General features: G+C 36.9%; 1 protein-coding gene across 1 annotated transcript; it reads right to left on the reverse strand.

Annotated features, from left to right (window-relative positions):
* Positions 1 to 829: 829 nt before the first annotated feature.
* On the reverse strand, positions 830 to 7413 carry NLRC4 (NLR family, CARD domain containing 4; the record flags this gene model as incomplete). The annotated part of the gene is given in 7 exon segments (XM_010156623.1): positions 830 to 1011; positions 1105 to 1136; positions 1276 to 1368; positions 3475 to 3645; positions 4433 to 4525; positions 6827 to 7351; positions 7354 to 7413. Coding segments are annotated over 7 exon segments (1156 nt in total), but the record flags the coding sequence as incomplete, so codon positions are not given.
* Between the last annotated feature and the right edge of the window lie 4685 nt (positions 7414 to 12098).

Below are 12098 nucleotides of genomic sequence, written 5' to 3' on the forward strand. Positions count from 1 at the left end.
TGTGAAAGAAAGCAATAAATGCTGGTTTCTTTTTACAAGCCAAAATGGTGGCAGATTAACAATGGTAGAAGTCACTTAAGAGAAGCTATCTAGTCTTCTGCTGTGGAGTAAAAATTTGTAGCTAATAACTGCAGAATAGGTCTTGTTTACATCTCTCTCTCTCTAATTCATAGTCACTTGTGTGACCATGCCCTCTTTTGTAGAGTTAATACGCTCTAATCATGCTGCTGTCATTTTAGAGGTGTAACTTTTTATTGGCATATTCTGCCTCTGCAATCGTTTTTCCTACGTATTGTAGACAAAGCTATGCTAGAACTGCCCTGCCAGTAGGAAAACCTTCTTTGTGCTAGGTCAGACAACTATAAACTATAAAACTAACTGAAAAAAAAAAAACCCTGGTAAAACACCTACCTATTATCCATGAAGTTTCAGCCTCTGTTATCTTTTTATTAAGAGCTTTCCCTAACCTACACAGTTAAACTTCAAAGCTAATAAAAAGGAGCTCACAGAAAACACACACTGATAAAGGAACACTCCTTGAAACCATTTAAAGACCAAGAGGCTTTACATGTTGCAAGATTTGGGGCTAATGCAAGGTGATCTCTCTCCTACTTTCTTTTGACCTGTTTCTCCCAGAAGATGATGTGACACTATTCTCACTCCCATCTCAGTAGCAGACCAGGAGGTCCAAATAACTCTACAACTGTTGATTCAAGAAGTGGTTATAGAGAAGAGCATTTCTCAGATATGAAAGACTGTAAGTGAATGTTCACTAGGACAGCTCTTCTGTTTAAGAATGCACTGGCTGAAATTGTTTTCTGCAGTTTACCTTTGCACCATTAAGAAATCCAAGGTCATGGCAATCAAACTTCCATCCATCACTTTAATCGCTTTTGAAGAATTCGGTGTGGTTAGTACCTGACTTAATCTGCAGACTAACAGTGATGCAGGCACCCAGTCTTGTTTGCTGCTGAAATCTACAGTTACCAGCTTCTTGAGAGAGATCGGGGACTGCATGATAGAAAGCTAGCCATCGTTTGGTGTTAGCTGAAAGACTCCAAGACTGTTGCTTTGATAGCTGAGACAGAGCAGCCAATTGCATACAATATTTCTCACTTCTAAAAACTTTCCATTCACTGAGAAGAAATGCTACAGGATACCAATTATATCCTACTTAGAAGAGGAATGAGTTCTTGAATTTCTGTCTGCATAAGTCCTAGAATTCAAGATCATTCCCAACTTAAATGATTTATCTAAAGAAAACTTCTAACTTACCAAGTCGGTGGATAGCATATTTTCCTTTCTTTTCTAAGTAATTATCCGACAAATCAAGTACATTCAGTTTTGGCAAATTACAAAGATTCTGAGCTATGGAAGGAAAAAAATGCTTGTTATATGTTTTCATGTATAGTCAGGCAGCATGACTTGTCTTTATTTCACCTTTCTTAGCTGTTTTTTAATGAACAGCAAGACAAGATTTTTAATAGCCTTGTTTTTCCTCACTCTTCTGATGCAAACTGTGCTATCTTCTTGTTAATTGTGTCTCTGGGAACTGAGAACCTGGCCAGCCGTAGGAGCTGGAATAGTGGTTCTGTGTAACCTACATTCTGGTGGCTGAAGGAAACCCCTGTGGTGATGAGACAGCTTCCCGAGTGCAACACAGAAGCAGGGCAAAACTCTCTGAATGCATCAGAGATTCTTTAGTGGTTTAAACCTTGGAGACTTCAACTTCCTGCTTCACAGAGCTGTCAATTTTTTTATTATGGTATAAAACGTACATTTTACAGCATCAGAGAACTGTCGAAGAGTGGGACTAGGTGGGACGTTAGAGTCTAAACACCTGTAATGGGGCAGGATACTGATAAGCCTAAACTATTCGTGATACATCTTAATGTATCTTGCTCTTTGAAATTTTCCATATTCTGCCTAGGTGCTATTTGCCTTCCTGGCTTCAGAAAGTTTCTGCCAACATCCAAACTAAATATTCTTTGCTGCAAATGTAACTACTTTCTTCTCCCAGAGGATAAGAAGAATGATTATCAACTCTTTGTACCAATGTTTAAAGAAAATAAAGATCTTACCAAATCTTTTTCAGACTTCTCTCTCAATCAAACCAAAAATAAAACATTCCTCGTAAATCACATTTTCTTAATCTCCAGCTGTTCTTGGTGCTCTCTCTCTTGATTTCTCTGCATCTTTCTTAATTATGATACCAAAGCTGGGTACAGATTTGTTGCTCAGGACACACCAGTGTATGTTTTTTGCAATAGCATAGTACTTTCAGTCTTCCATAGGAGACTGCTGCTTCTTCCCTGTTACACAGGTTAATATCCATTTTATATTCATGAAATTGATGTCTTGCTCCCAGCTAGAGCCCTTTCCATCTGTCTACACTCAATTCCCTAATGTTGTTTTTCGACCACCTCTTAAATGCATCCAATTTTATTGATGGTTTTGTATTCCAACAGATCTTGTAAGCTCAGTAGCATCTGAAATTTTATAAGCGTACCCTCCATTCTGTTATTTTAGCCATCAGTTAAAATATTGTTAGAATGAGGAGGGACTTAATTGATTATATCAAAATGCTGTCTCACTTAGTGAAACATTTGTGATAACACTTTGAAAGTAATTTTTTAACCAGTTGTGCACCCATTTTTTTTAGATGTCTTTCATTAGCTTCTTGTTAAGGAAGTTTATAGGGTAGTCTTAAAAACCTCACTCAGGTTATTATCCAGACCTCTCTTTTCTTTTCTTAATCTTAATTGCTCCATTCCGTGGAAAGGTTTGAAGTCATTTGTTCACGCTACCTTTCATCTCTATCATTTAAGTGCTTAAAAATGTTTGCATGATAATCTGTTTCAGAATTTTTCTTGGCATCATAGTGAGGTTGGCTTATCTATAATTTCCTCGTACAAGCAAAAGACAATGAATTTTCCACTTTCCTGCCTCCACAAATTTTCACACTGTTGTCTGTGGTTCAGTGATTCTTTCAGCTTGTTCCTTACATACTTAATGGTGAATTTCCCTAAGTTCTGCTAACCTGAGTTCATCTGTTAAATAATTAATTAGATAATTTTTATTTATCCTTATTTGTACTGCTTTGAACTTGTTATAATGATTTGATAGGTACCTAATCAGAATGAATCGTTTTGGTAATGACTGAAACAAAAATAACTTTGAAAACTAGTTTTGCTTTCATCATCCACTATTTGCTTTCCTATTTTGATTGTTTACACAGCTATGCAATAGTTTATCTTTCTCTTTTATATAAACTTTATACTTAGGATTTAGATAAAAGCTTTATATAAACTTTCCTTCCTGCATTTTATATCCCTGCTAACTGAAACTCATTGTGAACCTAAGTGTTTCTGATTTTATCCTTACACGGGTTTTTTTTTTCTTCCGTTATAGAATTATGTTTTGATTGCCAAAACACACATACTCAGCTTGTAAAGTTACTATTGCTGTTCTTACCTAGAATTTCCACAGCATCACTGGAGGTAGAGCAGTTGACTAGTTGGATTTCTTTAAGTTCACTTAGGTCGTCAGAGACTGATCTTACAACGGAGGTCATGCCATCCCCGATAGCTGTCAAATGATTCATGTATAGTGAGCGTAGCTTTCTCAGATTTCTGATACCTTCAGCTGTGAATGGAATGGAAAAGAAAAAAAAAAAAACAAACCAAAAAACCAGGTCACACTGCTAGGTGAACTGTTTTGGTATGTTTATAATGTCTTGACCACAGCAAATGGCTAGACAGAAGTAGTTGTTCACTGCCTGGTATACTACTACTACCTGTATTTTTATGCCATTAAATATATTATAAGCTTTCTTTGCAAAAAAAATTATAAACACAGCCTCGTGTTCAGTTGCTGTATCATGTAAACAATACAAATTGCCCCTTAGCCCAGAGAAAGTAACTCATAGAAGATGTGATCTTCCTGTGGAACAAATCCAGGAGAAGCATTCTTTACCACGCCATCAAAGAAAGGATGGGTAGACATATGAACTGCCATCTCCATTTCAGTTACTGGGTTGTGTGGCCCTGGCAAACATTATTCAAACTTTTCAGCCATGGTATCCAGTGACTGACCTTGCAGAAAGTCAGCAACAGGCCAGGGAAGGCAACTGTATCACCTCTGCAACCTCCTGACTTGCAGTTCATGCGGATCAGCCAGTCCTGGGATCGGTATGGTAGATCCATTTGACTACAGTATGCCTTACTAACTTGAATGGAGCACTCTAATACTTCATGACAGTCAGGATACAGAACATGTCAAGAATTCAGTGCAAATACGTAAGAAATTATTCTCTAGATGATAGCATTTTCAAGTCCTGGTAGCGTACAAACTTTACACCAACTTGTTAAAACATTCACATTCTCAGCACTATATATTTGATTATGGTGTGAAGTAGAAGAGAGGAAATTACCTGATTTTTTTGCATCACCTTCATCCATACTTATGTTGCCAAGTACAAGCCCTTCAGCATTCACAAGTTTCTTTATTCCATCAGTAAGTCCACCTGCCAAAAACCCCACCCAACAGATGTATTCAGCACGTTAATTTAATACAGGAACAAATGCATTTGTAGAACAGATACGCTTCAGTGATATTAGTTTCCAGGTTTATGTGAAAATACGAATGTCTAAAAGGGATGACCTAAGGAGAATTTGACAGAGGTCTGCAAAATAATGAGTGCATGGAAAATGTTGGGTAGAGACTGACTAGTTTTTTCTCTTGGTACAAGAACAAGAGGCCACCAATTGTCCGAAGCAAACATTAAGGACATAGTCCTTCACACCATTTGCGAAAGGAAGCTGCAGATAGAATAAGTTTACATGGGTTCAGAGGGAAGACAAACAAGAACTAGCGGAAACCCTTGGGGAGGACACTGAGTAAACAAATCCTAAGCACAAGAAACTGGTCTGAGCTTAAAAAAGGGTCTGTGAGATTATTAAGAAGAAAGTGTCCTAGATTCTTGCATTGCTCTTGCTCCTCCTTAGCCATCCACTTGTAGCTGCTATTGGAGACAATGAACCAAGGTAGACGGGCCCTTCCTCTGTGTTAGTATGGCTGTTTTTATTATATTCTTACGCTGTTCTCCCTAACACTCTTGGCATATGCGTACACACAGGAAAGAGAAATATTTTTTAAATTATTATTTAATAATGTCGTTTCAGATAATTATATGTCATGGAATGATAGAAAAATTCAGGTTAGGACTTCTGAGGTCATCTACTTTGATTTCCTGCTCAAAGCAGGGCTGATTCTAAAGTTAGATGAGGTTGCTCAGGGCCTTGTCCAGCTGAGTTTTGAAAATCTCCCAGGATAGTGTTTAAATGACTTCCAGATCCCTGTTGCAATGTTTGATCACAAAATAACAGTTTATGTCTAACTGGAACTTCTCTTATTTCAGGAACTTGAAATTGTTGACTCTTGCCCTTCAGTTGTGCACCTCTGAAAATCTCCATCTTTTCTATAACACCCTTAAGGTAGTGGAAGACTGCAATTAGTTTCCCCAATAGCCTTTTTTCTCCAGGCAAACTATGCTCAGTTCCTTTTGCTTCTCCTTGTGTATTAGGTGTTCCAGCTCCCTGGCCATGTCAGTGGTCCTCCATTGGACTCTAACCAGATTGTTAGTATCTCTTTTATACTAGGCAGCCCAAAAATGCACATAGTACTCCAGATTTGGCTTCAAGAGTGCAGAATAGAAGGGAATAACCACTTTCCCAGGGTACACTATTACTAATGCAGCCCACTGTGTGCTTAGTCATTATCAGTGCAAGAGTGTTTTGCTGACTCATGATTACCTGTCTCCAAGATCTGGAATGGCCACTACCTGCGTAGGTTTCTCAACGTAGGATACATACATGGATAGCCTGAATGATGGAAAGCTCAGAGCACAGTGCAGCAGCACTTGCACCAATCCTGCATTGGTGCCCTGCTCTAACAATAGTTTTGGGGGATCCTGTGTGTGTGTGATTCAGAGCATAAAGAAATACATGTCCCTCATCCTAATTGCAGAATCCTTCTCCCCAGGTATGTCTGGAGCATACTACACTATAGTTACTACACTCCTCTTTGTTACACCATTCTAATTTTAAGATAAAACAATTATTGAATCTAGAAGCATTTAATTAATTATTGGAATGACTTATCAAAGGATACTTTAGATTTTCCATCATATTAGGTATTAACATCAGAACTGGAGTCCTTTAAAAAAAAAGTGTTTACCCAGAACTTATGACAGGAACATAGGAAGCAATGAGGGAAAATTTCTGTCCAAAGTTACAAGTCTAGATTAGGCTACAACACTCTCATTTGGCTGCCAAAACTCATATGCATCTGTTGTGAGAACTAAGGTAAAGTGAAGGTATGCTGTATCCCATTTAACTAGCACATAGACGTGATCTCATTTCCTGTCGATTATTTGCACTCAAGTGGTTAAATTTTTCTCCCATCTGGTATTTTACTAAAAACTAGATTTTTTAACATATTCTGTCCCAAGAATAAGATGGAATAACAACTTAGAAGAATTCAAAGGCCTTTGTGTAGCAAGAACCAAGAATGTAATGAAATGGCAACTTAGAGGAATTCAAAGGCCAGAGCTGACTTAGACAAATAAATAATGTGAGTTGACATAACTGAGTAAACTGCAGTCACTTTCCCCATGATAATAGGATTGCATTCTAGCAATATAACATTTCTCAAACTGATCAAAACTAGACATATTCCATATACAAGATAGTCATGAGCCACTTTATTTTACCTTCCCATTCACATTTACCTAAAAGACCTCATTTACTGCCAGTAAATACTGTACCTTCTAGATTTTCACTTTGCAGAACTCTTATATGTAAGGTTTTCAGCTTTGTCATTCTTGTGAACTGTTGCTCATCTTCCACAGTAAGAGGTGTGGACTCCACAGTAAGTTCTTGCAAGTTTTTACAGGTTTCAAGGGCTTCATTCAGTGTTTCTGTGATACCAGCACTATCGCTGATGCACAGCTTGAGGCTTTCAGCTGAGCAACATGTTTTGCCCAGGTATTTAATATCACATTTCTTTAACTTGTTGAAATCTTGCAGTGTAATTTCTAAAGATCTGAGACTCTGGTTCCAGTTGAAGAATAAGGAGGCAGCCTTTTCAGGAATGTAAGTGTTAAGTGAACTAATTTGAAGATCTTCCACATTCTCATAATCTGTTTCCTTACTTGTCAAGTAATTTCCAAAAAAATCTAACTTAATGAGTCCTAGTACACTAACACAATTGGGCAAGTATTGAAAAAAATCAAAGAAATAAATTGGGATATTTTGAACATTAATGTAAATACTTCTTTCATAAAAAACTATTCAAAATCTCTGCTCAATACTGATTGTGATGGACTTTCATAGAATAAATTAATGACACAGTCTGCAAAAATATCCTTCTCGGTTTTCTTTCAATCTTCATTTTCTGTTATATTTCCTGTTTTTTTGGTGTAGTCTCCTTTCAAAGCCAGATTCTTTAATAAAAACAGTTGAGAAATATCTCTGTGCTGATCAGTTCTTTTCAGTAAGTCCAAAATTATTCTAGTGGCATCTAGAGAGGATCCACAAGTGTAGAGGAGCAAATTGAAATAAGTATTAGTAATATCTGAAATAGCATTAATTTTCTGTAGGTAACTATACCCTTTCTCCACCTCTGCTTCTTGGCCGGATGTCAGTTGTTTGCAAAGTTTTCTGCCCGCACTGTAGTCCTGAAATGATTTACAAAAGAATCTGTATGTTGGCTTTTGAGCTGTGTATTTTATTTATTCATAAGACCTGAAGCTAGCAGGACTTCTTCTTTTATGTCAGCTAAACCCTCAGACTGAAAATTGAATCTTTGATGCATCTAAAGCTAAGTCTCCACGATGATTTATGCTCAGCATAATATGATCTTCTGTTATTTCTTTTGTTTTGTACCTATTTTTCTTCACCATCAAGTCATACAAAGTAGAGAAAAGTAGAGTCTGGGTGCTTGGATAAAAATTACTTTCACTCATTTGGATGGCACAAGCCATGATGACAAAGAGTGGAGTTTTCATAAGGTTCTTCATAGAAGTGGCCTTTTTAAGCTGGTTTAACAGACCATCAGCCAGCTTATTCGTCAAGATGTTTTTAATGAGCTACTTGCAACTCTCCTCTGATAGGTCTCCTATTTCAGCTATCAGTGACCCAAACTGTCTAATTTTATGGATAGACTCAGTCCTGGTAGCAATAATAACCATGTTATTGAATTTGTGGTTTTCGTTTAGAATTGCTTCTATCTCTGGATAGTTGTGGGGTTTGAATTCATTGTATCAGTCTAAGAGGAAAAGGATGCTTTGTCTTTGTGCTAGTAGCATCTTCATGAAACCTTGTTTGCAGGTGGGGTATTATTGTTCAGAAAGAAGCTGATCACAGTCAGTCTCATATATTCCACCTCTTGTACTAGCCAGGCTGATCAAGAAAACAAATTGAAATGTTTTCAAAGCGGAGCAATTTTTGGAAGCCTGGACTACAGCAATTCTTTTTAGAAGAGTTGTTTTTACTTTCCCAGCTTCTCCTTCTATAATGCAGGAATTTTTCACTTCCTCCAGAAGGACATGTAGTGTCAGCTGCCCTTTCCTGCTCTTATGTATACCTTTTTTCCACAGCAAGATGTCAGTATAGGCAGTTCCCAAATCAAGAGTCATGTCAACAACACTACTCAGAGGATGGTATTTTTGAAAAACTGAAGATAGATACACACACTTTAAATCCCAAATCAAGTACTTTATCTTGTTCCACTTGCCTGATGGTACCTGAGGCAAGCAGATCATGTATCAGTGAATTAAATAGTCAGTGAGTTTGTCAATTAAAATTTCATTACTTTTGGAACAACTGCCTGAATGTACTTGCTAAATCAATGAAACAGCAGTAAGCACGAGGCATGAGAGGTCTTTATTGTCCACTGTCTAGGCGAGACTTAATCGATAAGGGCCATAGTTACTCCTTGTGCAGAAGGTTCACATGGTCTGCAAATACTACTCTGGCTCCACATAATTCCTTCTTGGGGGGCCTTTTGGACTCTACCTTATTTGTGCATTGGATTCCAAAAAGGTAGGCTTGCATACAAGCATATGGAAGTTTATATGTGCAAATGCATGAAGAGAGTACGATTTATGTAATAAGGTTTTAATATGGAAAGCCAGCATTTCTTTATCTATGAAATGAAGTAGAATATTAATGGAAAGATTTGTAAATCAGTAACAAGTTTTGACAGTCAGACTGAATGAACTTATAATCTAGTTCTTTCTTTTAACTATGTTTTTGCATTTTGGTTGATCTAAGAGTTGCTTTCACACAGTTTGGAGGTGAGCTGAGTTGAACCTTCCATGACAGGCATAATAAAATGTAGGAACATCTGGAAAGTCCGAAGCTTACAAAAAGCCAGCTTCCAAAGTGAGTCCTGGAAGGTTTGTATGCACTGCTTTTTAAAAAGCATGTAGGTAGACTAAGTCAAGATCAGACTTCTGAAGCAGGTAGAATAAATAGGCACAGTCCCACAAACTGTAGGAAATCGAGGAAACGTATTTTAGGGACATGCTTTGGTAACAAATGTCATGCCTCTCTGGGAGTGCTGAAAGATCAGCCTAGCTGGATGCATTACACTCATACGGTGAGATGGTCCTTTAACAACCTAACAAACTTGCAGCCTGTGCACAAGTAGTTTCAGCTTCCAGGGAAGAGGTTCCTATTTGGGAAACTCATTACCTATCCCCATTAAACTTTATATGAATTTTGTCCACAGAACTGATCTGATTCAGCATTCAGCTCACCCACAACTGATCATCAAGTGATGGGATAAACTGTCTGAACTTCAGCTATCTGATCACAGATGATTTTCACCCTCTCAGAATTTTTCGCTGGATTTGGGTTTCCCCTCTTTGTGTCTTAACGTTTGGAAAATTTATTAATGTTCACTGTCTTATTCTCTCAGATGAAACAATTCAGACCATAGAAATTGAATTAGAGTTTACTTAACTTAAGAATTCTAAGACTATTGTAAAAATTAGTGCATTGCAAGTTTTTAATGTTTTTTTCATGTTTGTTTGTTTTTTGTTTTTCTATAATAATTTAACTTCTGACAAGAAGGCAAAAATATAACCGGGAATACTTACAATATCCTTGCAGGTCATGAAAGAGAAAAGGGTTGTGTTTCTCAAGTGACTTAACCAAAATATTGCAGGTCATCTGCTGTTTGCTTGACAGTGATCATCCCCATTCTCTGAATGAGATGTGCTCTGTTGCTTTCTATCAATTCTGCTGAGAAGAGAGAATTCAGTTTCTTAGAATCAGTCCAGCTCATACAGTAGCTGACACATAAACAGTCCTTAAGTATTCAATGCACAGTTTTGTGGTGCACTGAGCAGCTAATATCTACACAGGTACAAATGGTAATCAGGAAATGGTGAGATCTTGGTAGGAATGTAGAAGTTTATAAACGTTTCTGTGAATGGTAAAAAAAGATTCAGTATGGAATGTATCAGTATGGGTATGAAAGTCACATGACATGTCTGAGATGTCGATTGGCATCGCAGAAACATTAAAATTTTCAATGGAAATTGCTTTTGAAAATTATATTATTTGCTGGTAAGTCTAAATATGGGATCATATTTCTGGATCTTGGCAAGTTCATGCGGGTCTTAACAAACATAATTTGATTCTTCAAACAAAACATGTGTGAAATACTTAAACATTATTATGCTCATTTTAAGATTAAAGAAGTCAAACGAGTTACACTTAATGCCCAAGCTCATAGGCAGTCCTGAACATATCCCAGGATGAAAACATCCCCGAACAGGCTTCTGTACGCCATGGTTGGGATGGCAAAGAATCAGTGTTGGGGCACACGAGCACTCCTAATCAGAAGGAGTTTATGTATGATATTTATCTGTGTGTAGCTTGGAGAAATGCACAGATTCTCAGCTCCCAAGCTAGGCAACAAGTGCCTGTATCTGGCCAAAATTATTTTTGAATAGCCAGCTGAAGGTAGGTAACAGCACTGGGCAGGCAGTAAGGAGATAGAAGACATGATTGGAATGAGGTGGGGCTCCGGCTTGATGTTGGTAAAGTGGAGTCATCAGGGACAGCCCCATTTCTGCTGGGCCGTTCTGTTCTTTCTCTTCCACAAAATCCAAGAGGGGTTTGAGATATAAACACAGTAACTAGGGCAGTCACAGGAAGGTCTTTCGTGGGAAGGTGTGTATGTGCCACAAGTACTTCTCCAGAAAGAGCTGCATTAGGAGAATTTTACATTTTTTTGCAGATTAGCAATAATCATGTGGAATTTTAAAATAAATGTTGGGGGCATTGATTTACCTGCACATGTCAAAGTAAAACTGGACTATTGTTCCTCTAAGTTTTTTAGACCTTGAATATTGCAGTAAATAAGACTTTTTTTCAGGGATAATTTTATAAAAATAAAACATCTGTGTAGTTTTGGGAAAAGGGAGAAGGTGGTCTTTACAAGTCTGAAATTATCTGCAATATTTTGGAATAAGTCATAGAAATGACTACCAGATAGCTAACACGAGAAGTATCCAGTTCAGAAAAATAGTCAGAAAAAATTATTAACCCAAAATTTTCTATCTGTAGTATGTTAAAATAGAGATTTTTTTAAATTAAAATTCTTTGTCAAGGCTACCTTTAAAATAATTTTAGAGCAAGACATTTTACAGTGTTAATTAGTAGTCATATAACTAGAACATAAATATAGCAATTATAATGGTTTGGTTTTTTTAAAACATTTTCTTTTTAAGGTTATTTAATTTTTTAATTACTATTTACATCTAACATTAAACACAAAGAAACTTTAGTTTATAAATCTTACTTGTTCAGACTGGAAGTTTCAATGCTTGAACTGTGGAATAGTGAATTTAATATCCAGACTGAAAACCAAAACAAATCAAATCAAAATATTGAATACTCTAGATATCACTGTCATTTTCCTAGACCAGAAAAAAATTATCTTTCATGAAATGCTGATATGAAACTAGTCACATATAAAAATATTCTCCCTAGGCGAGTTGACTAATATTACTTTGATTTTGT

Source organism: Eurypyga helias, unplaced genomic scaffold (genome assembly GCF_000690775.1).
Source record: "Eurypyga helias isolate BGI_N326 unplaced genomic scaffold, ASM69077v1 scaffold15718, whole genome shotgun sequence".
NCBI lineage: Eukaryota > Metazoa > Chordata > Aves > Eurypygiformes > Eurypygidae > Eurypyga > Eurypyga helias.